This window comes from Amborella trichopoda, chromosome 3 (assembly GCF_054954075.1).
Source record: "Amborella trichopoda isolate Santa Cruz 75 chromosome 3, AtrichopodaSantaCruz75HAP2 v2.0, whole genome shotgun sequence".
In the NCBI taxonomy this organism is placed as follows: Eukaryota; Viridiplantae; Streptophyta; class Magnoliopsida; order Amborellales; family Amborellaceae; genus Amborella; species Amborella trichopoda.
This window is the reverse complement of record NC_142338.1, coordinates 47,980,406-48,007,342: the sequence shown is the minus strand read 5'-3', so window position 1 is coordinate 48,007,342 and position 26,937 is coordinate 47,980,406. Positions and strand designations below refer to the sequence as shown.

Below are 26,937 nucleotides of genomic sequence, written 5' to 3'. Positions count from 1 at the left end.
CAACCTTTGTTCAAACTGAACATGTACAAGCTCATTATGTTTCTTTTGCTCAAGTTTGTTTGTCCTTTACATAAGGACATATTGGATAATGCATGAATGCCTGATTTTGAATAAAGTTAATCTATGTTGGGATGCCTTGTTAGGCATATGAGGAGTGCATATGAGGAGTGATAGGAGCAGGAACATGAGTTAAGAAATCACCAACTCAAATGAGCTAAAGTTGTGCTCACAACCACATGAGCTACAAGTCAGATTCAATACACAACTTCTGCAATTGTCTTAGCTTTTCCCCCTGGTGTGGCCATCATAGAGTTGCATTACCTAGCAAAGATTTATAGTAGATGCTTAGAATATAGAGTATGCTGTAAACTAGTAATGTAACTCGCAATAATATCCTTACTTCGCTACTATAGAAGTCAAGTAATCACAATTTTATGATGAAAAAGTAAGTACAAAGATTACATGGATGGATTTTGGTCTTCTGCCTTAACTGCAATATCTGTCCCAAGTGACTCTATTGAGAACTGGTACATATTCGACTCCATTGTTACTAGGTCCTCAGTTCTGTCATCTTTCATTTTGATATTGAATCCATCCATGATCCAACCTTAGTTATCAATGTCATAATCAATGGAAAAGTAAGCAGGGCATGGAAAATGCTTTGTTGCATGCAAGGGCCTGTATAGCTGGTTGGGACACTTATCATCTACAACCTTTCATTGTACCCATAGTTCTCTGATTCACTTCCTTAATAAGACCCATGAGTTGTTCTTCATCACTATCTACCATGCACAAGACCTTCACCGGTGGATCAAATGCCTCAAGGGAGTAGAGCACCCCATTCCAAAACTGAGGTTGCAAAATAATTCTAAACATTCAATTCTTGGTCCATTGTTTAGAAACAAACATATCCCTGAGGTTGTTTATATAAGAAGTGGCAAATATTGTCACCCATGGCCTCACAACTCCCTCTTCTATGTGAACTTCCTTATCATGCCAGGACTTGTGTGCGACACTTTTGCTTTCTTTATTTTGATTCCACAATTTTCAATTTTCTTATCGCCTCAACCTCGTGGTCGATCCAATGCACCTGCAGTATGCCCAAAAAATACGTGACCTTTTTTCTGACAACAGTGTGGCAGTCAAAATATTGGCTACAACCATATATTTAACCACTCGAATGACATATTGCTTCTCACCTCCTTTGAACTCTGTCTGCTATTACTGAAAATAAACTCTGCATTTTGAGTTTGCTCAAATGCTTCAATGGGCTTCGGAAAAATTCTCCCCGTTAGATAATTCACCATGAATTCATGCTGATTCCCCCTCCTACAAGTCCATGATCAAGCTTTATTGTGACCTCGTGGTTCCTGTGCACTGTGTGGGTCTTAAAATACTTGTGACTTGTGAGCTCCACTTCTTCATAAGCAAGGGCTCCTTGAACTCATAAGGTGTGGGGGTTTTTCAACCTAGGCCCAAAGTGCCTCATTCCAACATAACTTGGAATCTCCAAGTTAGTGGCATTAAAAGAAATGCTTACTTGGTACATCTGTTATGTATCAACATACCCGATCCTTGTCTTCCTTCTTGAAGTCGTTTTCTGTGGTATCCTACTTCTTGTCTCTAACCACAATCTCATGATCAAGGAAAAATAAGAATCAATAGGCCGCTTTGTGTAAGGTTTCTTTAGCCCAAACTCCCTTTGCCTACTAATTTCGGGGCCTACCTTAGACTCCCCTCTTCAGTATAATAATATTCTTCTTCTTCGTTCTTCCCAAAGACCTCATATTTCTTCTTCTCTTCTTTCTGCTTTTGGCCTACCTCAAATTGGTCAATGGTTCTTTCCTGGTGCCAACTTTTATGTGCCTATATCACTTCTAATATTGGCCTAAGGTTTCTTTACTCTATGTATGCTAGCATAATAAATATTGTTGCAGAACTTGCATTCCGCCCTATTTCTGCCCTATTTCAATGTTTTGGATTGGGCAAAGAGTCATATTTTCAACCTTGATCACTTTATTTATTTGAACCTGAAGATGACATTGTCAACTACTCAAAAACGAAGTAACGTAACTAACATCCAGACCTGAAAACTCCACAAAACCGAAACCCAATCTTGAATATATATAGGATGCAATAAATCAAGCTTCAGTCTTGAATAAAGTAAAGAAATGAAAATCAAATATTGAAGGAAGTGTTAAACTCAATCTTGACAAATGTTATCAAGAAACTTAAGCCCATACTAGACAAAATTTACAAAGCCAAAAGGTCTAAAATTGAAAATCAAAACTAGGAAAAAAATCACACAACCAAAACCCAAGTATTGGAAAAGGTCACTCAACCAAAACAAAATATTGAAGAAGGTCATCAAAAACCCAAATTGATACTAGAAAAAAGTTGCAAACCGAAAGGTCCAAAATCAAATTTGAAAAAGGAAAAAATTCACAAAATCCGAACCCAAATTTGAAAAAATCTCAACAATTCCAAATTCAAACCCTATCTTGAGAAGGGCTAACAGACCCAAAAACCCAAACTTGGAAAAAAAAAACACAAACATAAAACTTGAAAGGTCTAAGCAAACCCTAAACCGAAAATTGACATAAACTAAGCTTTTGAAACCTAATTAAATTTGCTCGAATCATCGAGTTTTAGTTTCGAAGACACCCCGTTGGATACCGCTTAAGTCTCTCAAACAATTGCTTTCTACCATTTTCGGTTTTGCAATATTCACTAGTCCATAATTTCTCAAAAAAAAAGAAAAGAGAAGAAATATTCAATAGTCCATAAAAAAGTCCCTAATGTTGCTTTTAGAGGGTTTTCTATCTCTACTACATGGAAAAAGGACCCCACTCTTGGGGCTATTTCAATCCTCAGACGGGGAACTTGGAGCCGCTCGCCTAGGCTGCTAGTATGTTCCCTTCCTAGGTGCCCCTCCTAACCTTAGCGGGGTACTTAGGGCCTCAGCTCAGACGTGGCTGCCTTTTGTATTATTGGATGTAACTAATAGTTATAATGGACTGATGTTGGTAGTAGTACTAGTAATGGTCTTATTAAAAAAAAAAGTGCTAGTAATGTTAGTAATAATGTAACATTCATATTGGCATTTATATTTTATTATGTATTATTATTGTGATCAGTGTTTCAAAAAGTGCTAAGACCTAGGCGGTCGGGGGGGTCCAGGCTGCCCAGCGCCTACCCGGGCGTCCAGGGGGGCGCTTAGAACTTGGGCGGCTCAGTAATTTTTTTTTTTTTTTGGGTTTTTCTCACTAAAATAGCCACAAATGGGTTTTAGGTTCATTTGAAACCTAAAATCCACAATTTTGCACCTTTAGTATTAAAAAAATGACCCAAAAATGGCCTCAACGAGCGGCATCTCCGCCTCTAAGCGGGCGTTTAGGCGGGCGCCTAGGCTGGTTCGTGGGCGCCTAGGCGGGCACCCGAGGATACCCGCCTAATTTGGCAGCCTAGGCTTGGGCAATGCCCCCAGGCCTTCTGGACCGCCTAGGCGGGCCGCCCAGGCGCTGAGCGGTCCGCTTTTTGAAACACTGATTGTGATAGAATGATTATAATAAAGTTGATGCTTTTTATGGCCTCCTATGAGATCTAGATGATGAGACGTGGTCTTGATCTTGAAGACATGAACTAGTTTTGTGATTATTGAGACTTGTGCAATGGAATTTGTAATAGAGCTACTCTTCTGGTATCCCTTGTTTGGGTATCTGCTTCTGGAATGTATGATTGTTGGCGATGCCCCATCGATAATTGGCCTTCTGTTTGCCCTTTCATTTTGAACTCTAAAGAAGTATTCAAAATGATCTTTGGAAGAAAATGATCTACTTGACCATTGGGGAAAAAAGAGAATTGTTGGTGAGCTAGTAGATTAATGAAGAACATTTAAATGGAATTAGTAGATGGAATTAGTAGACTTTAATTTCTATTGGTTGTTAAGAGTTTTGCATTGTAGTAAAATTATAGCATGAAAATTAAAATGGAAGATTTGTTTGTTCAGTTAGCACTTCAATGAGTAATTGACCTCCCTATCTTATCATGATCACGAGTTTTTGTATTTTGAATTCCTAGGGAGTAAACCTTATGTTTTTGGCCTACTTGTCATTTGTCTTGTGAGGTAGGGAAAAGGATCTGGAAAAATATTCATTCGAAGTCCAAATTATCGAACTTCTATTCTTTTCTCTATTTTATGTTTATTGTCGTTTGGTTAAAGAAATAGGGTAGCCAAAACACGTTTATTTGTCTTGGGAAATGAAGTACTTAGAATTATGAAGTGGAAAGGCATGGAACATAAATCGAAAATAAATGAAAAATAAAAATTTTAAAACTATTTTTCTATAGGTACGGGGATCAACCACTATAGGTGGTGATTTTGGTTCGGAATTGCGACTCTATTTTTCTGTAAAGGAATCACGACAAATCCTGATTCTTGAAGTTAGGAATCGCGATTCCACATTTTTTGAATCTCGTTATGATGTCTTTCGAATCCAGATTCTACTTGACCAAATTTTGTGATTCATAAGTGTACGAGACTTCATTCAACCAATATGAGACCTCGCGTCCAATTTTTAGTAGCAACAATCAGAGATATTTGGAATCTAAATCAACAACATCAAAATGATTGCTAGAATTTTATGTGTTTCTTAAAATTTTAAAAAAATTCTTTGAAAAATTTTGTAATTTAAATTTATTAATAGGTAATATAGATATCCAAAAACTCTAATTATCACAAAAAAAAAAATCCAAAAACTCTATAAGCGTGTTTGCTAATGGGAACCACATCTAAAAACTCTATGAGTGTGCTTAGGGTTAATAGTTTATATATATATATATATATATATATATATATCTAAAAAGCCTACACCCCACATGCCCAATTCCATTTCTGCCTTTTAATGTTCTCCAAACCTCAATCATGAAATCCTGGTCTACTACTTGATGGTCCAAAGCTCCATTTCCCCATATACTTTCGCATTCACTCACACTCTCAAAATATGCTCTCTTGCCCCAAAAAGGGAAGGAATGCATGCATGGTCAAAACAGGTTTCCAATCAGATATCTTCTCTCTAAACTCTCTCACTCACATGTATGATCTCTCTAGAGCATTGTTCAAAAAAAGGGACCGCCCAGTGCCTAGGCGGTACGGAACCCGCCTAGCCCCTAGCCCAGGGCGGTCGCCCATGGCTAGCGCCTTGCCTAGAGGTGGAAAAAATGAATTTTTTTTGTTTTTTTGTTTTGTTAATTTGAAAGATTTAAAGGATAAGAATGATGGCTTTTAGGTTCATTTGAACCCTAAACCCACAAGATGCCCCTTTAGACTAAAAAAACTCCTAAAAACTACATTTCATTGGATTGATCATCGAAGTGTTTCTCAAAGTTTGGAGTTCAAGCAACCAAAGTAAGTGCATTTTTTAGATTGCTTGTTTTAATTTGAGATGTCTTCTTCAGGAGTTAGTCGGAGTGGAGATCCGGGTTGGAAATATGGATACAACGCGAATCCAAATGACAAAAATTGCGTTAGATGTAATTTTTGTGAAAAGATACAAAAGGAGGCATAAACCGGTTTAAGAAACATCTTACCGGTATTAAGGGGGGTGTTGCCCCTTGTAAAAGTGTTCCTGAAGATGTCAGAGAGGAGATTAAGCAATTTTTAAGTTATGTAAAATAAAAACAAGAACAAAATCCTTGTCATAGATCTATTTTTGCTACTCCTAGAAAAAGTGATCCAGGTTGGAAGTATGGATATAACCCAAAACCAAATGATAAAAATTGTATAAGGTGTGATTTTTGTGAAAAAGATACCAATGGAGGTATTAGCCGATTCAAAAAACACCTTACTATTGTTAGAGGTAATGTTGCTTCTTGTACGAAAGTTTCTGAAGCAGCTCGAGATGAGATTACGTCTTTTGAATTTTGAAGAACCAAAAAAAGATGAAAATAAGCCTTGTTTCTATGGAAGTATCTTCTCCAGCTTTTAGTCATCGGAGTGGTGATCTGGGTTGGAGTATGGTTATATCCTGAATCCAAGTGATAAAAATCGTATTAAATGTAATTATTGCGGAAATGATACCAATGGGGGCATTTACTGGTTTAAAAAACACCTTATCGGTATTACGGGGGATGTTACCCCGTGTAAAAATATTCCTGAGGCTACCAAGGGGGAAATTATACAATATTTGAGTTCAGAGAAGCACAAAAAGAAGGGTACAACAATCAAGACTCCTAGGGCCTTATCTGCACAGACTACACATACTAGTAAGAGGAAGGTAGAAGAAGAGGAGGAGGAAGAGGTAGATTAAGAAGAAACAGAGGAGGAAGAGGCATATTCAGAAGAAACAGAGGAGGATGAACATTATATTGAAGAGGGAGACGACTCTGATGATGATGGCCTCGACTCTGATGCATATGATGAGGCTTACGCTATTGATATTCCTTCTGATGATGTTGATGATTGAAGACTCTTGTCTCTTGGTGTTGAGTGTTGAGTCTGTTGACTGTTGTGTAACTTGTGTTGAGTCATGAGTGTTGACTTTTGTTAGACTGTATATTTTCTCAATTTCTGTATATTTCTGTTGTGTTGGGTGTTGACTTTTAGATCACTTGTATGGTTTTACAGTTACTGTTTTAACAATATGAATTGTCAAAATTCTCTTATCGACTTCTATTTATTTATTTTTATTATTTTTTCAAGTTGGATTGTTGGAATATGGTATATTGGGATTTTTATTTTTTTTCAACTGGGCAGCCGCCTATGTTTTGGGCGCCCACCTAGGCGCTAGGCGGCCTAGGACCCGCCTAGCGCTTTTTGATACACTGCTCTATAGACTTGGGTTCTGCCAAAGTGTTTGACACCATCCCTCAAAGAGATGTCGTCTCGTGGGCCTCAATCATATGTGGGTTTTTGAGGAATGATCTAGAGAAAGAAGCTGTATTAACATTTTGGATATGTGAATACGAGGCCTACTACAAGGACACTAATGAGTTTGCTACCAGTATGCTCAAAGAGTGATTGCAACAATGGGTTTGAGATTGGAGGGTCGAGAATGGGGAGATCAATTCATGGTTTTAATGTGAGAAACATGATGATTGACTGGGAAAGGGTGTTATGCAATGCATTAATGAAGATGCATGCCAAGTGTGGGGTTGTGGAGATTGCAAGGCTTGTTTTTTAATAGCATGGTAGAAAGGTGTGGCTTCTTGGACCACCATGATCTCAGGCTGTGCATATTGTGGTTGCATTGGGGAAGCTATTGGGCTCTTTGATGAGATGCTAAAAGCAAGGGTGGAGCCTAATGAGGCCACCTATGTGAGTGCTTTGCATGCTTGTGCTGTGTTAGGTGCTTTGGGTCTAGGGAAATCGGTGCACCGATACATGATTGATAAAAATGTAAAAATGTGTCTTTTCTTGGAGAATTCTCTAGTGGACATGTATGCCCAATGTGGGGACCTTGACATGGCCACGAGGATCTTCAATGCAATGGCTCATAGGGATGTAATCACATGGAATGCCATCATGTGTGGAATAACCATGCATGGCATGGTACAAACACCCTCGAACGTTTCTCTGTTAGGGCAAAAGGAGATATTCGCTTGTATGCCATTACTTTCATCGGATTTTTTTTCTGCAGTAGCCATGTAGGTTTTGATTGATAATGCAAAAAAAAAATCTCGAGTGAGTTACTCAAAAAAAAAAAAAAAAAACTAACGTAGGAAGTGGTTTGACGTAATCAACATCAAACTGCCACAACAAGAAAATTAAAAAAAAGTAATTTGATGTTTTCAACATCGAACCGGTGGTAAAATTGAAATAAATAAAAAAGTATGACGGTGTAAGTATGAGAAAATATGGATCTAGAAATAATGAGGGAATAAAATTGATAGTAAAAAGTGCTAATGAAGTTTCTATGAAATGGTTGGGCTACTTATTGTATTTTATTACCTTTTGGGTTGGGTCTATATCGTTCTCCTTTTTGATCTATTGTGGATGACTTGATACATTCTCATGCAATAAACTAATATTGGAGCCCCCCACCCTCCTTACAAATTCTGCAATGTATGGGTTAATCTAGTTAATTGCCGTGTCTACAAGTTTGATAAATTCTAGGTGGTACCAAACACTGGTTTCCAGCCTCCTCTTAAATTCCAAACAGGTTACCAAACACAATATTTTCCTAGATCATTGAGCTTCACAGGGAGAGAGAACTTCTAGGTTCTAGATAACAACATGCTTCCATTTGTCATACAAGCCCTATGGGTGTTGATAAATTCTTGTTTGCATCATTCCGAAATTTCAAGAATATGTAATAAATGTCTTATTTTTAAAATACATTATTTTTGGGGAAAGGGTTAACTTTATATTTATAAAATAAAGTATTACAACAAAGAATAGAAGTCGGCATCCCACAAATTGGTTGCTCAGTTTACAAAAGTATTTTCATTGATAAATAGGGATTGAGGAGAAGAGAGAAAAACAGTAGAGAGGTAGGAGGGTGGCTTCATTACAGAGCCTGATACACAAAATAAGTACAAAAATATGCGAAGTTACAGAGTGCTGTATGTGGATCTGTCTTCAGAGTAGGCTTGGATGCTTGTGTCCTTACTGGCCTTGCTGCAAGAGGGAAAGGCGGGGCGAGGGCTATTGGTGTGAAAGAAAGAAGGGATAAGAGGGAAATGGGGTATTGGGTAGATTTGGAGGGGTTTGAAGAAAGAGGGGATTGACAACAGTGGGGAGGGGCTTAAGAAAGGAGAGAAAAGACAAAAGGGTTAAGAGGGTGAGAGAGAGTTAGAGAGAGCAGCAGAGAAGGAGAGTGAGAGGGGAGACGAGACGAAGGGTTGCGAGAGTGAGAGAATTAGAGATAGTAGGGAGCAACAGAGAGAGAGGGTGAATAGTGCAGTCTGTTTACTCCAAAAATGAACTTTCATAGATATACTTTTCTATCTTTTTCCTTTTCTCTTCCTCTTGTTTTTGTCTCCTTTTTTTTTTTTTTGAAAGAAATAGGAGGTAGAGTGGGAAGAGGGGTGAGAGATGGGAGAAAGAAAAAAGATTAGAGGGTAAGGGGTGCACATGTGAGCTTCGATTCTGTCATCCTCACTGGCCTTGCTGTTAGAGGGAAAGGAGGGTTGAGGGCCATTGGTGTGAAGGAAAGAGGGGGTAAGAGGGAGATGGGCTAGATTTAAAGGGGTTTGAAGGAAGAGAGGATTGACAACATTGAGGAGGGGCTTAAGAAAGGAGAGAAGAGGCGAAGGGTTGGTATGATGAGAGAGAGTTAGCAGTTATGGGATAGCAGTAGAGTGGGAGAATGAGAGGGGAGACGAGACGAAGGGTTGAGAGAGTGATAGAGAGTTAGAGATAATGGGGAGCAGCAGACATATGGTGAATAGCAGAGAGTTTGTTTACTCCAAATTGAATTTTCTAGGATATACTTTTCTTTTTTTCGTCTTCCCTTTTTTTCTCCTTTTTTTTTTCCGAAAGAAATAGGAGGAAGAGTGGGAAGAGGAATGAGAGATGGGAGAAAGAGAAAAGATTAGAGAGTAAGGGGTCTCAAGGAATAAGGGGTGCACATGTCGTGTTATGTGCTCCTTGGCTAATCTATATGCCTCACAGTTGGCCTCCTAGGATGTGATTGAAAGTGACATGTGGATGGAGCTGCAAAGGAAGGCAATATGCTAAAAAATGATCATGTTGCTAGAATCTAATTCTACAATCAAACCTTGGTATTGCAACCAAGATTGAGGTACGAGCTTGAGGCCTTCTAGGAGGGCCTTTGCTTTAGTGAAAGTGGAGTCTGAAGTCCCAATGAAGTCTGAAAAAGAGAGGAATATACCGGACAAATTTGGTAGGGTGCCTTCTATTCCAAAAGGTCTCGGGTTACCAAGAGAAGAGCCATCGATGTTTAGCTAAAGGAAACCAGTTGGTGGGGGAGAGGTATAGAAGGGACTTCCAACTAGCGAGTGGCTAATTGGGATAGATGCGAAAATGGGGATGAGCTTTGCTCAGAGAGAGATCAAGGCTGTGATGGTGTCTAAAATGGAGCTTTGACATTTCGATACTCCTGTGAAGGTTCCAGAGTTCCTCTCGAGCTAAATGCTCCAGAGAAGTGCAGCAATTGTTGGCTGCCATTGTCCAACCATCGTGGTCTGGAGGGGGACGTTCATGGCGGTTGGATCCTTGGATTGAGACTCTGATGTGCTAAGAGAGGCCATTACAATGCAAATGTAAGAGATAAGGGATTAGATCCAGTGCTTCACAAGCAACCAAGATTTTGAGATTCCTAAGGGAAGGGAGCCTAGGGACTTCCAATGAACCAAGATGAATTCCCCACAGTAGTTTCCTAAGGTTTTGCATACCTGGTGCGTCCAAAGGTAAATTGGGGTATCGTCTATCAAGATCCAAAACTTACCGTTTTGTTGAGCGTTCTGCAATTCGTCTCATTTCTTAAGAGATAAGAGTCCTCCATGAAAGATGAGCTTGGACCCAGTTCTATTATGAGGGGGTGAAATATGGTCCGGTAGAGAGATGAGGTACGAACTGCTATGCAGAGGTTATCAATTGCAGAATTTGCGAGGTGTTGGGCAAAAGCAACAAATTGACAAATTGCCTCAACTTCCAAGGGCATCAACTCAGCTTCTAGGAGCATAATATCATATTGAGTTAGTTGTTTTACCTTGAACTCTTCCAACAAAAAATGTTTTTGAATTTCTACTATTTCTTCCAATATTTGTTTGCTAATCTAGGGCCCCAAACTGCACAACCACAAAGGACAGTTGGCTGTACAATAGTGCGAAAAAACTGAACATCCCAACATAAGGTGGTGTCCTTTTTGCATTTGCTTCTCATTGCAAAGAAGGCTTTTATACCTCTTGCGATTCTTTATGCAATGCATTTATCCCATTTATAATTGTTGGAACATTCAAAATCTAAATATTTATATGATGAAACAATCTCAACCTGCTCAATTCCTATCTGAGAAGCAAAGTCAGTATTTCGTGTACCACATACCATAATTTTAGTTTTTTGAACATTAATATTCATTCCAGAATATTGGCAAAATTCATCCAAAATGTGAAGCATTTGCTGCTGACCTTGAGTCAACTTGGAAATTAAAGCCAGATCATCTGCAAAGAGCTAGAGATGGATGTGAGATTTTCCTAACCGAATAGAATGACTGAGAGGAATTTTTTTCATCCTTGTCTCTAGTTCAACAATGAAAATAGCGAATAGTGTGGGGAAAAGAGGGTAACCATGGTTAACACCAACAGAGCTATGAAACATCACACTTTCATGAGAATTATCATCTTTGAGGTGGATACATACCTTTGATTTGAGCATTTGGATTGCCAACATCAGAGGCATTCTGACCTCAATATTTTGTAGTCTTTGCTGTGGCTTTTTTCTAATTGAGAGAGTCATATGCTTTAGATAAATCCACAAAACATTTGAAAGTCTTCTCGTTTTTGGCCTTTAGCATGATCAATGAGACATTTCAAGGTGATGAGATGATCTACTGTAGAATGATGTTGTCAGAAACTTGCTTGAGAAATCGCTCGTAATTTTTTCCTCTTTGTCCATCTACCAATCTTTGATTCCGGAATAGTTTCCAAAAGCTTTTCCAAGATATTACTGATTACAATCAACCTGTAATTGTTTAAATTTGTTTTACTTCCCTACTTAAACAACATTACAACTTTCTTAATACACTACTCTTTGTCTAACCCAAATTCCAAATCATGACTGTGGTTTCTCCACACAATTTCCCAAACAAGAGGTCCATGCCATTTTAACATTTCTCCATATAAGCCTTCCTAAGGCTAGTCTTTGTAATTCTTCACATTTTCTTTAAATGTAAGAGATAATTTGGTATCAGCATTCTTTAGTGGTTCCATTGCTTTATTATCCTTGAATAAATCTTGGTAAAAGTTCTGAACTTTTGTGAAAGAGGAATGTTTTGTGTTTTTTGCCATCTTCACGGTAGCCTCCAAAAACTTCTTGGTTCTCTTTTGAGCAAATGAAGTAACTCGGTTTGGCGTTCTCTGACGTACTATATCGTCTTGTTGCGAATTAAATTTTTATAGGATTTGATAGAATTTTCATAGTGTTGGAGTGTCAATCTTGCTTTTTGACATTCATCATTAAACCATTGTTTCTTCCTCACACTTTTACATCCTGATACATGATGAGCAGCAACTAGTATAATGTTATTAAAGTTTCTATCATAGATAGGAGAGCACCATGTTTTTTGGACTTTAGCTTGAAAATCCAGTTTAGCTTCCTTCGTCGGTCTATGCAAAAAATATTCTTTTCTGATACTAAAAAGAATGTAAATTTACTGACATAATAAAATATAAAGGAAATTGGAAAAATTCAACCAATTTGTTACCTACTTCGAATTTTTTAATGGTTGATAGACTCACAGTATTTGTGAGCAGAAAGTCAATGCTAGAACATCCTTGGGGGCCTGCAAAATTAAAAGTATTTGACCATGGAAATCACTCCATCCCATTCAACGCTATGAGGTCTAGTGCTTGTCCCCATTGTGGCAGTTATTTTCCCCTGTAATTAAAGGCTTTGTCTTGTTAAAATCTATTCCATTCAACTTTGTTTTCTCAATCCAGGTGCCCCTGAGCGTCCTATTGAATAGTTTGAATTTGCTCTGGCCCAATTCTGGCATTAAGATCTCCACAAATGAAGATTTTCCCAGTTTGAGCAAAAGTAGTTGCATCTCTACCTAAATATTGAAATGGACAGTCTCGTGAAATACCTTCTCTATTGTACAAGGTAGCTTCTCTTGGAGCAAAAGAACAAAAAGCTAAATGCATCACTGATGTGTGCTGCTTAATTTTAAGCAAACATACGAAGTGTTTTCATCCACCTTTCCAATTTGAACTTGCTTGCATAAATGGTTGCGAAGAAGAATAGCCAAACCTTCGAAAGATCTCCCTCGCTTTTGTTTCCTTTTGTTAGGAAAAGAAGTAGCACGAAAAGCAGGAACTATTAAATCCCGGAACTATTAAATGGGGGATTCCTCATCGTGCCATGTCTCAACAATGCCAAAAATGTCAAATTTACTGAAAAAAGAAATATTATACAAACTAAGAACTTTATCTATTACAAAGCCCACACTATTAAAAAATTCACAGTGCAAGGACCAAAAACCCTATTTATTTTTATCTTTGATAAATGCACTGTATTTGACATTCTAGTATGCAAACCTACCTTCTTCTCTTGCTTGTTTAAGTTTAACTTTTTTCCATTCTTCAGTTTTTTCGCAAGTTCCTTACATGAAAGGTCTTCATTAATCTTAAGTTTTTCCCCTTTGAGATTGCATCGATTGTCCCAAATCTTTTCTTTTGCACATGTATCTCTGAAGTCTGAAGTTAATAATGATATGACGAGGTCGCTCTCCTTTGCGGCCTGTCCTGTATGCCTCTAGAATAGGCTGCTTCAGAACATGCATTTTGCTTCCAGCAATTTCGGAATTTCTCTTCATCTTCTTGTTTAGAACCCCCAACCAATCGAAGATTGAGGGTTTTTTCTCGCTTTTCCTCCTCGTCTTTAGGGTTTTGGACATCACAACACCGACATCGAAAGTGCTACCATCTGTATGTCCGATCCTCGAATCAATTACTTCTAACTTGTTTTGAAAATCTCGAGTAGTAGTTGTTTCAATTTTCGCATCTAGCTCTTATATTTTCTGAAGGACTTTTTTATGCTGGTTCTTTAAGAGATTCTAAAGGAATTTCATCTGTGTAATGAAAGTTTCCACCATGGTTTCTAGATGTTTAATTTTTGTTTACATCGTTCTCCCATTTAATCTTTGGAATTGTAATCATTTTTATTTATTCAAGGGTATTTTTCCCAGTTCATCTGTCTCCCCAAGAAACGACTCAATCTGTTATTTGTGTTGCAATTTCTTTCTTTGTCTGCTTCTAGCGAGGCATATGTTAATAGTAGACAAAGACTTGAAAGATAAAGTAGTTGATGTCAAGAGAGTAGGCGATAGGTTTTAGCTAATTAAATTTGTGTTAGGGTAGGAGATAATTAATGTTATTAGTGCTTATGTGCTATATGTAGGACTAGAGGATGGAATTAAGAGGCAATCAGTGTTTCAAAAAGCGCTAGGCGGCACTTAGGTGGTTGGGGGGTCCAGGCCGCCCTTTGCTAGGTGGGCGCCCAGAACCTGGGCGGCCTAGCAGAAATTTTTGTTTTGGGTTTTCTCTCTCTAAAATAGCCTTTAATGGGTTTTAGATTTCAAATGAACTAAAATCCATAATTTTTCCCTTTAGTATTAAAAAAATGACTTAAAAATACTCTCAAGGAGCTGCATTTCCCTTCTTGGGTGGGGCGCAGGCCCTGGGCGGGTTCAGGCGAGCACCCAGGGATATCCGCCTTGACGGTCGCCTAGGTGATGGGCCGTTCGCTTTTTGAAATAGTGGTGACAATTATGGGAAGACATGGATGGGCTAATCCAAGGGATGCCAAATGGAGAGAGGAGGTGGAAGGGTACATGGAGGATATGGTTTTGGGGAAAGAAATGAAATCAGTGATGCTATTTTGGATTGTGCTATGGCTTACGACTTAGAAAAGGAAACATCTACACTAAAAAGCGAGATGAACATTTTATAACTTATAAAAGTGGATCATATAGAACCTAGATAGACTTCGTTCTAGTTAAGAAGGCAGGTCGACCATGTAAAGTGTTTTAAGGTTATTTAGGCGAGAGTTTGACCACGTGACATATGCTTGTGGTTATGGATGTCTGCATAGAGAGAGGAACATGAGTGAAACTAATAGGTGTCCAAGAATTATGTGATGGAATTTAAGAAGGGGGAAAATAGACTTATTTAGGAATCAATTGGTAAAAGAAGGAAATGGAATTTTGAGCATGAAGTTAATGTCATGTGACTAGCAAAAGAAGTTTTAGGGGAATCTAGAAGGAAAAGAAATTGGGATAAGGAAACTTGGTAGTAGAGTGATGACGTTCAAAAGGTTATTAGTGAAAAATAATCATGTTATAAAGCTTGGCAATATGACAAAAATGATCAAAACTTAAAAAAATATAAAAATGCTAAGAAAAAGGCTGATAATATAGTAAGGCTCAACTTAAGGCATATGATAATCTATATAGTAAACTAGTGGCAAGAGAGTAAAAGCGATGTGTTCAAACTAGCAAAAATGAGAGAGAGGAAGTGTATGGATCTCGATCATATTCAATGTATGAAAAGTAATGATCAAAGGTTCTTGGTGAAGGATGACGAGGTCAACAAAAAAGGTGGAGAATTTATTTTCAAAAATATTTAAATGATGAACATTGTAGGAGCACAACATTAGGATGAACCTTTGACATAGATGAGTTTGGAGGTCATAGCTTTGAGAAAGATGAAGTTAGGAAAAGCTTTAGGATCATATGGTATCCTGATAGAGGTTTGGAAGTGCATGGGAGAGATTAACATATTGTGGTTTACCTAGCTGTTCAACAAGATATTGAGAACAAAGAAAATGGCAGACGAATGATGAAAAAGTACTATGATACCTATCTAGAAGAACAAACGAGACATACATAATTGTACGAACTATCGAGGAATTAAACTTATGAGCCATACTATGATTTAGAGAAAACATATGATATGGTATCTAGAGAGTTAATTTGGTGGGTGTTGGAAAAGAAATGAGTCTCTAGAGCATATATTGGTACTGTGAGAGATATGTACGAGGGAGCTCCAACTAGTATGAGGACAATGTGGAGAGTAGTGAGTTTTTTTAGTGATACTAGACCTATATCAGGGGTCAACATTGATCCCATATCTCCTTGTTCATCTTATGAATAAGTTAACTATGCATCTATAGGATGGGGTACCGTGGTGTATGTAATTCGCGGATGACATGGTTTTGATTGATGAGACTAGAGGGTCTCAATGCAAAGTTATAACTTTGGAGGGATGCTCTAGAATCTAAATGTTTTAAAATTTAGTTGGACTAAGACAGAATATATAGGATGCAAGGCTCATAATATTAACAGTAGAAACAAGGAAGTAGTTAAGATTGATGGCAAGAATACCCAAAAGAGATTATCTTGTATATCTTGGGTCGATAATCTAAGGGAATGGAAGGATTGAGGAAGATGTCACGCATTGAATTAGAGTTGGGGCGAAGTGGAGATGTGATCCGGAGTTTTATGCGATCGCTGCAATACCATTGAAACTGAAGGGAAATTCTATAAGACGGTTATAAGATTGGCCATGTTTTATGGAACAGAATGTTAAGCGACCAACAAACAACATGCCCATAGGATTGGTTTACTGCGATGGGATGTTGAAATGGATGAGTGGGTTTACTACGATGAGGATGTTGAGATGGATGAGTGGCAAGACAAAATGATAGAATTGAGAATGAATACATCTGAGGGAACTTAGGGGTGGCTCAAATAAGCAATAAGATGACGGAAAGTAGATTCAGGGGACTGACCATGCGCTATGTAGACTTAGAACAACATTGGTTACGAGGGGTGATTTGGTTCAAGTGGGAGGTTTTAAAAGGGCAAGGGGAAGGCCCAAAAGGATATGGATGGGAGTAGTGAGAAGAGATATGGTGACGTATGGTTTGACCGAGGCTATGGTCTTTGATAGAGTAGAATGATGGAATAGGATTCGTGTAGCCGACTCCAAATAGTTGGGATAAAGCTTTGATGACGATGATGATACTCTTCAGGGGTAATACAAAAGATAATTTTATGTTCTATGCAAGTGAGCTTAACTTTTTAATTGGGTTCTCCCTCGATTTTTTCCTATCATTTGGAGGTTAAAAATATCACTAAGATTAACTTGTGAATCTTTCCCTTAAAAATAAGACCAATACATGGGCATTTTATGGTTAGAGTTTATGAAGTAGGGCATTCTAACTTTACCCATAGAATAGTGTACTGTAAAAAGTCCAATAGATATTGAAAAAACTGTAAACAAGGAAAACAATTTGCAGAAATTTGTGAATTGTTGAGAATTGAAAATTATAAGTACATAGGACAAATTTTTCTTCAAAAAAAAGTAGAGGAAAAAAGTAGTTAGAAATACTGAAAAGATTCAATTGCCAAATAACTTAGAACTCATATTTTTGTATCAAATTGGAGGGTGGAACAAGTTCTTTGGTACCGTCTTTATGTCTATTTTATGTTTTGAGCTGCTTGGCACAATGATAGCGTAGATCATGATATTTTACATATTGTCCATTGATTTTCTGTCTTAAGTATTTGTTTTAATATGGTTTTTAGCTGGCTAATCATTTTGTTGAGTTTTTGTCTTTCAGGAGTTGGCATTTGATTTATCTCTGGCTGCTTTATTGGGTGATAACATTTACAACTTCGGAGAGCTGCTAGCACACCCAATTGTAAGATAAAAATTGAAAATACTTAGTACCTTGTTTGATTATTTTGAACATTTTTTTCTTGGAGTAGTAACATCTCCTATTGTTTGATGCTCCAATAGCTTGCTTATTTCAGTGGGCATGCTTGCTGTTATTTATTTGAAGTGTTTTCTTTCTGTTGTCTGTGAGCGATGCATGGTTTTCCTTCTCTGGTTAGCTTGATGTATATTTTGATCCAATCAATAGCTCAACTTTAAAAGCAGCATATCTAAAGAGGAAGATTGGAGCTAGTTTCAATGGAACTAGTCCAGATGTCTCCCTTGGTGGCTTGGCATAATGATGGTAATTTTGGTCTTCCCAAGGGAAAGGCCAATCATATTTTAGAGGCTGACTATTGGAAGAGCATAACATAATCATCAATACTACAGCATGTTGGTATTATAGAGGGCATCAAGGAGGGGCTCTTTTGTGGGTATTGGCTCTCAAATTTGAGAAAAAATGAACTTCCTTGATTCAGAGTAGGGGTTTAGATCCCTTTATGCAAAATTGCAAATACTCATGTTCAAACAACTAAAGTACCCCTTGTGGGGAGCATCCAAGTGCATGGAGTGACAAAATGCTTACAGGAAAATAGTCTTCCCAATAATTAAAAAAAAAAAGAAATTCCACATCCTGCGAAAAAGTGGGGCATCAATAGAAATGAATTCCAGTTTGTTAACCAAGCCTTTTTTGGCATTTGGGTCCAGCCAATACCTTGTAGGTTTGCCGGTGGGAGCAAGTGTACATTCTACTCCGGGGTAAGATACAATATTTCCTTTTTTTATGGTAAGGGCTTAGTGAAAGAAATGAGATGGGTGAGGCTGTTCTAGATTTTTCTATGGCCTATGACCTAGTAGCAGCAAACACTTTTTACTTAAAAAAGAGAGATGAACATTTAATAACCTATAAAAATAGATCACATAAAAGCCATGTGGACTTCTTTTTATTTAAGAAGGTAGATCGACCATCATGTGAAGACTTCATGTGAAGATTGCAAGGTTATCTCGGGAGAGAGTTTGATTACCAAACATAGGCTCGTGGTTATGGATGTTTGCATAACATGCAAGAGATGGGGTGAAATTAATAGGTGACCAAGAACTAGGTGGTAGAATTTTAGAAATGAGAAAATAGACTTCTTTATGGATAAATTAGTTAAAGAAGGAAAATGGAACTCTGGACATGAGGTCAATGTTATGTGGAATGAGATAGTTGACTGTATTAAGAAAGTGGAAAACGAAGTTTTAGGAGAATATAGAGGGAAAGGAAATTCCAATAAGGAAACTTGGTAGTGGAGTGATGAGGTTCAGAAGGCCATTAGCAAAAAATGGTCATGTTATAAAACTTGGCTAGAAACGATCAAACTTAGAAGAATATAAAAATGTTAAGAAAAATGCTAGACAAATAGTAAGGCTAAACTTAAGGTATATGATAATCTATATAGTAAATTGGGAGAAAGAAAAGGTGAAAATGATGTCTTCAAATTAGCAAAAAATGAGAGAGACAAAGTATGGGGATCCAGACCATATTAAATGCATTAAGAATGAGGATCAAAGGGTCTTGGTGAAGGATGAAGAGGCAAATGAAAGGTGGAGAGTTTATTTTAAAAAATTAGTAAATAATGAATACAATGGGAACATAGTGGTAGAAGGAACTGTTGACATAAATGAGAGCAGAGGTCATAGATACATTCACACGATTAAGATATCAGAAATGAAAGAAGCTTTGAAAAGGATGAAGATAGGAAAGGCTTTAAGATTAGATGATATCTCGATAGAGGTTAGGAAATGCATAGGGGAGATTGACTTGACTGGCTGACCAAGCTGCTCAATAAGGTGTTGAGAATAAAGAAATGCTAGATGAATGGAGGAAACGTACGGTGCTACCTATTTACAAGAACAAAGGAGATGTACAAAATTGTGTGAACTATCGAGGGATCAAACTTAGGAGCCACACTATGAAGCTCTGGGAGAGAGTGATTGAGCAACGACTAAGGAATGAAACGAGTGTATCAGAAAACCAATTTGTTTTATGCCAAGGAGGTCAACAACTAAGACTATTTTCCTACTTTGGCTGCTGATTAAGAAGTTTAGGGCGAAGAAAAGAGACCTCTACATGGTCTTTATTGATATAGAGAAAGCTAATGATAAAGTACCTCGATATTTGATTTTGTGGATGTTGGAAAAGAAATGAGTATCTAGACACTACATTGACTAGGGTGAGAGATATGTACGATGGAGTGCTAACTAGTGTACGACCAACTTGTGGCGCGATGAGCGAGTTTTCAGTGACAATAGGTCTACATCAGGGGTTTGTATTGAGCCCGTACCACTTTGTCTTAGTTATGTACGACTTAAGTAGGTACCTACAAGATGAGGTACCGTGGTGCATGTTGTTCGCAGATGACATAGTTTTAATTGATGAGATCCAGAATGACGTCAACACAAAGAACTTTGGAGAGGGGTGCTCTAGAATATAGAAGTTCTAAAATTAGCTGGAAAGATAAATTATATGAAATGCATTTTTAGTAATAGTAGGAGTAGAGACGAGAAAGTAGTTAAGATTGGCGGTCAGGAAATACCAAAAAGAACGCACTTTTGATACCATTGGTCAATAATCCAGAAAGATGGAGAGATTGAGGAAGATATCGCACATAAAATTAGAGTTGAGTGGGCAAAGTGGAGGTATGCAACCGGAATTTTATGTGATCTCCGCATACTAATGAAGCGGAAGGGCAAGTTCTATAGGACCACTGTGAGACTAGCTTCACTCTATGGGGCGGAATGTTGGGTGATCAAAAAACAATATACCCGTAGAATGAATGTAGCGGAGATGGGATATTGAGATGGATGAGTGGCAAGACAAGAAGGGATAGAATTCGAAATGAATACATTCAGGAAAATTTAGGTGTGGCACCAATAAGCAATAAGATTAGAGAGAGTAGAGTTAGGTGGGCTAACCATGTGTGGCGCAGACCCAGTACAACACCTATTAGGAGGTACGAGTTAGTCCAATAGGAAGGCTAAAAAAGGGCAAGGGGTAGCCCCAAAAGGACATGGTTGGAAGTAGTCATAAAATATGAGGATTTATGGCTTCACTTAGGGTATGACCCTTAATAGAGAAGAATGACGAACCATGACTCGTGTAGCCGACCTCAATTAGTTGGGAAAAGGCTTTCATGATGATGATGATGATGGTAACTGTTTTTCATTTTTCGTTGATTGTATGGTTGATTTACAAAATTGCATTTTTGTAGGATAAACACAAAATTTACATCATGAGTTTGGAAATTGATGTTTGATGGTGCCACCTGGTTAAGAGTGCATTTGATCAAGCATTTTGAATCACTTCAATTATGTTTTTGAATTCCTTCATTTGCAATTGCGATTTCATTTGACTCTCATCATGAGCGTCTTCAAATCTCAGCAAATTCATCTGCCAAATGCTGTGTTCAACTGCTACCATCTTTTGCATGGAAAAATAGTGTTTACTACGTCACCCTCAACAAATAAAATTCTGAAATCTAACTAGAAGAGTTGAAATCCTGTTTTGGGGCACCCCCATTTCAGCTTCATTTGCTAAGAAATATCCGCTTGAGAGTATGTGAGAAGCATCCATCTGTGGTATCGTGGATAATACCCCCAATTCCAGCAGGTCTATGGTTGCCTGTGAAGCTTCCGTTGAATAAGTTTAAAGACCGTTGTTGGTGGCAGCTATCTGCTGCGTCTTAGTTTGTTAATGTATTTGGGCCTATGCCAGTGGTGTTGTAGGTCAGTGATGGAGGACTATACTCCTTTTCTTGTGAGTGCCCAATGGGTAATGTGACTTTTGAGTCTGCCGACAATCTTGACATTGTTTGAATGAGTTCCATTTGCAAACTACTATTCCGTTCTACCATGTGTGCTGTGCTGTGCTGTGCTGTGCTGTGCTGTGCTGTTCTTTTGGTAGAATGGTGAAGAGGATTACTCCTTGCAGTGGGAGAGTACAACTCATTGATTAAGTCTTCTACTGAGGATGGAGTGACCCAACTCAAGCAATCTCTGGAGCGGATTGGGCGGGTAGCCTTGTAATGTAGGAATAAAATGAGGTGGTACTGTCTAAGTGTCCTCTATGCACATTACAATCTATTCATGATTAGTGCACTTTGGATTTGTAAATGGCTCATTCTGAGAATTTTATCAGATACCACTAATCCAAAAGCTAGAATTTTTTAACTTTTCAAAAAAGAAAGGTGGTTTTGGGATTTTCCAAAAAGAATGCTTATCTTATATCCCGGATCAGAATTAATGTGAGTTTTGGAATTAGTTGAGCATTCAATCCGTATTATGTAAGTTCAATTAAATAAAATTAAAAGATCCACCGGAATCTTATTTGTTAAATAGATATTAACTAGAATCTCACAACCAAACCTACAATGAATACAATGCCCCGTGTTATGAAAATTGTACATGCCTTTATCAATTCCTTTTATTTAGGCATGTCACTTCTAGGCATGTACTTTACTTGATATGATAACCATGTTCTAAGTAAGATCTCTTCACATCCAATATTCTGATGACAAGATTGAATCCCAATATTATCTAATAAATTTTTTTTCTGTGATTATATTGAAACCCTACAATCGCAGTAATTTCATTTTACTAGGATAATATCACAGGTATCATTGGTTAGATGAGTTACCATCTGGTGATGCTGAGGCAATCTACAAAAATTGTGGTCAAACAAACCCACTAAGACCTCGTTCCAACACCGTTTTAGAGCAACCGAAATGGGCAGTCCCATTAGCTGCATTTTCTCTCTTTGGTGGGGTTGATAAGATAAACATGGTCTAGCGTCTGTCAATATTTCTTACTAAGCTTTGCCAGACAAACAGATTGATTCTGCCTTCGTTAAATGGTACTGGGTAATATGATTCTAGTGTCATGCGACTGATGCATATTTCCCTCAATATTCCTCTTTTACCATTGGATAGTGATTTCCATGTTATAACTTCCTTTGTCTGATTTGTGCAGATGAGGAGCGAGAAGAATGTGTTGTGGATTTATGAAATATTGCAGGCATTTAATTCTGGTGATTTGGTCCTCTATCAAGTACTTTGCAGTGTCCATAGAGATCGTCTCATTGAGCAACCTGCATTAGTGGAAAACGAGAAGAAATTATTAGAAAAGATCAATATCCTTTGCCTGATGGAAATCATTTTCAGGTAATCACTGTTATGGTTTGAAGGTCTTTACTCGCCAAGTTCTATTGGGAATTGCCTGGGGCCTTGGCGGTAGTATTGCCGAGCCCCATGGTGAGGTCTCCGACTCCATTCTCACCAAAGGGTAGGGGCTCAAATCCCCACTGACTTACCACTTTCACTTACCCAAAAAAAGTTCAATTGAGTAGTTGTGATATTGCATTTTTATATTGATTGTTACTGAAACATGCCTTTATCCTGTTTTGTCCAAGTCGCCCGTCGGAAGACCGAACGATTCCACTAAATGTCATTGCAGAACGCACAAAACTTTCCATAGAAGATGTGGAGTATCTTCTTATGAAAAGCCTCTCTGTAAGTTTGCATTAGAATGTTCTCAACTTTGCAAGCTGTAGGCATTCTTACCATGTATTTTGTTAATATCGCTTTATATAGGTTTTCTTTAAAGTTTTTCAAATGCTGATGCATTAAGTCCAAGGTGATAATGTCGCCCATGCATTTTTGCTGACCTCTATGTTTTGCTATCGTTACTGAAGGATCCAGCAATGTGAATATTTTTCATTCTTTATATGCTAGCATTTTGAAGTTTTGTGATGGTGCTGGTAGTTATTATAGCTTGAGCTTTCTTTTATTACAGTAGTCTCATTTTCCCTTCTAAATTTGGTTCGACATTTTGTTACTTGTGGTTCATATTTTTGTTTTTGATGAGAAAGATGGTCTCTAGTATTCTTTGTAAGATATCTTTCATACTGGAATTACTTTCTATCTCATCTCTTGCTGCAAAAAGCTCAGTAAAGTTTGAAACTTAGAATTGGTTAATTTTTTCTGACGCAATATTTTGCCTCTGTCCTGATTCTTTTCGTATATGATATAAGTATTAAGACTGCCTTGAGCAGTAGGTGCTCCTGAATATGGGAAAGGTACGGCATTTACCAAAGTTCCTCTTATCACTTTTCATAGTTTTGCATGAATTGGGGAGCTTTCATGCGACCTACCTGATTCATCTCAGCTTGCTAATAAGTAAATCTTCCATGAGTCGCTAGGGGGAGACCTACTTGTTAACTGCAAAAGCAACTTTTTTGGCTGTTTTGATTCAAAGGTCCTAAATATTTTATGTACTATTGTTTCTAGATGGAGATCCAATAGCCAAATCTAGTAATTTGGTTTAAAGGCATGCTAGCAATGATGCAGTCCATACACTTTCATCATCATCATTGTTCGAGCATTAACTATTTGAGGTCGGCTACACGAATCTTGTTTCACCGTTCCACCCTAAGGGCCATGCCATCATTCAGATCATAAGTTACTATATGTCTTCTCACTACTTCCATCGATATTTTTTCTACTTCTCCTTTGCCCTCTTAGAGCCTTCCACTTAAAACGAAATCAGTGTTGTTTGAGGTCGCTGCTTCATATGCCTAGACGACCTAAGTCTACTTTCCCTTATCTTCTAGCCTATTAGAACTACCCTTGAGTTCCCTCAGATGTTTTCATTCTGAGTTCTATCCTTTCTTGTCTTGCAATTTCTCCATCTCAACATTCCCATCTCAGCTACACTCAGATTGTGGATACATCGTTTCTTGATTGTCCAACATTTTATCCCTTAAAGTATGGCGTTACAGCCGCCATCTAGGACTTCCCTTTTAATTTCATTGTTATGCAACGACAACATAAGACTCAAGAAGCACAACTCTAATTTGGCCACCCAACTCTAATTCTATGCGCAACATCTTCTTTAATATCTCTTTTTTCATGGATTATTGACCTAAGATATCGAAAGTGATATCTTTTCATCAATCTTAAGTAATTCCTCATTTCTATTTATATTATTTACTAGATTTGCATTCTGTATTTTTTGAGTACGTCTAGTTTTAAAACCTTAGGATTCTATAGCATCCATCCAAAGTTCTAACTTTGAGTTGATGCCATCTCTCTAGTCTCATCAATCGAAGTTATGTCATTCGCAAACAATGCCCTGCAGGAGGACCTCATCTTGTAGATGCTTAATAACTTGTTTGTAACCAAAGCGGGCAGAGATATGGGCTCAACACCAATCCCTCATATAGGCCTACTGTCATTGATTTCAGGGTGTGCATGTGATCCATAGCCTTTACTCACTAGATTTCAGGGTCCACATGTGATCCAATTGCTGATTGGAATTCCTGCAGCTTTATTGTCACTACCGTTTGGAAATTGGGCAACTGATTAACATCAATTACAAAAGAATATGTATATAAGTGTCAAAACTATTACAGAAAAATTACTGAAGATAGCTTAATTTACTTGGGTGTTTTATCAGAAAAGTAATTGGGATATTTTTTTCTTATTTTGGCTGCAGGTTCATCTTATTGAGGGAATAATCGACCAAGTTGAAGGTACAGTGCATGTTTCTTGGGTGCAACCAAGAGTTTTGGGCATACCACAAATTAAGTCATTGCGTGACCGGCTCGATAGCTGGTTGGATAAGGTTCATACCGCCCTCTTATCAGTGGAGGCAGAGACCCCTGATCTAGTTGCTTCATAGAATATTACGAGGTTTTCTTTATAACAGTTAAGGTCCTAGGCCTTTTACAAAGAGAGAAGAAAAGAGATATGCTTACAATTTAAAGAGTGAATACGCTCTCTTTGTTTTTTTCCCCCCCTCACCCACCTGTTTTTGCATGCTTTACCATTTTTGTGATGGGGGCAGCTTGTGTCCCTTGTTCACTATGCGTGTGAGGGCTGTATTTTTTTATTCGTGAACTTTTATATGTGCTAGACTGTTAAGGCGGATGCTTAGCAGACCTGATGAGTGGCAGGCGTTAACGAACGGCTGTTCTTTCCTTTTGGGTTTTCAACTTAGAGAATGTTAAATGATCTCTCGCTCTCCATTTTTTTCCTGATTGATAGCTGATATTGGTTGCTGGAGTAATGGATATATCGGGTTGTGTGGAGAGACAAACTGGAACAAGTGGATGGGAAAAAGTGAGAAAACTAGGGGCACCAGAGGGAGATTCCGGCAAACTGCCCACTTCTGATCTACTACTTGGGAATTTTAAGATGAAAAATGTCTCTCTCTGGAGAACCGTAAACTGTCACATATTATGTTTATAGGGAATGCTTAGCGTTTTTTCTGATCTACTACTTGGGAATTTTGGAAAACTAAGGGCCCCAGAGGGAGATTCTGGCAAACTGCCCACTTCTGATCTACTACTTGGGAATTTTAAGATGAAAAATTGTTCTGTCTTTGGAGAACCGTAAACCAATTAAAGGGTTTTGTTACGCTTATACTTTTAAAGTACTCAACATTTTTGAACATTTGGATATCTTTGTTTTGTAATACAAGTTCTTTTTTAGATGAGTGGCAGTTTTGGTCATTTAGAGAGGTATAATGGATATTTTTATTAATAAATAGCAGCATTTTATAGTAGTTTATGTATCAAATCAGGTTGGTGATGTTATTATCTACTATTTTTTGTAAATGCTTTTGTTTTTATTAAGAATTTCCATTTTATCTTTGACTAAAATATTTTTAGACAAAAAGTTACTATATAGTTTAAGGGTATCATAGTGTCAAAAAATGTTGAGGGCTTTAAGGGTATACATCATAGTGTAGAGGGTTTTAAGGTTATGCATCACAAACGGTGTAGTGGAACAAAACCCATTATTAAAATGAGAGCTTAGTGCATATGAAGCTTCCTTGATATCAATGAGAAAGCTCATCTCCGCCATCCATCGATCACAAAAAACGGGAGGCGGTAATTGAGTTTATGGACTATCAAAACTTTTGACGTGATAGAGATCAGCTTTTGCATGCATGTGAAGGATTCAAGTATGATATGCTTTATATTAGTCGTTTGACTCGAATTCGTTGGCTTCTAAATTTATATATTGGAAAATATCATATGAGCTTATAACCGATAGAATTATAGCCAATAGAAATAGTATAAGCTTGACAACTCGACGCTCACAAAAATGAATAGAATCACAAATTTGGGACTTTTCTAAAAACATATCTAAATTTTGGACACGTTATTCCTCATCTATGTGGTTTAAATGTAGGCAAAAATAGATGAGCTTAAAAATGCAGGCAAAAATATATCGCCGTTTTGGTGAATATGGACCATCCAGATCACTTCCTATCCCTCAACATGGGTCATCTAGCCTATGTTGTTCCATAAGCTGGTCAATTTACTTGGACAATAGCTTAGGATGGGGAAACTCCCTCACGGTTGGAAATCTCTCTCATGTCAAATTGCGACCAAGTGAGATATCTGCCTACAGCCCATTGTTTTCTCTCTCTCTCTCTCTCTCCCAACAATGTTATTCCTCTAATGTATTTTAGAGGAGAAATAATGGACCG

General features: G+C 37.8%; 1 protein-coding gene across 1 annotated transcript in view; it reads left to right on the top strand.

Annotated features, from left to right (window-relative positions):
- Positions 1 to 25,451, top strand: part of LOC18443820 (26S proteasome non-ATPase regulatory subunit 13 homolog A) — a 32,152-nt gene extending 6,701 nt beyond the window's left edge. Inside the window, exons 3-6 of the mRNA XM_006854001.4 lie at positions 17,306 to 17,386; positions 22,411 to 22,601; positions 22,850 to 22,949; positions 24,934 to 25,451. Coding sequence (XP_006854063.1) covers positions 17,306 to 17,386; positions 22,411 to 22,601; positions 22,850 to 22,949; positions 24,934 to 25,119 — 558 coding nt within the window. The 3' untranslated portion in view covers positions 25,120 to 25,451. The remainder of the gene's footprint in view (positions 1 to 17,305; positions 17,387 to 22,410; positions 22,602 to 22,849; positions 22,950 to 24,933) is intronic.
- The last annotated feature ends 1,486 nt before the right edge of the window (positions 25,452 to 26,937 follow it).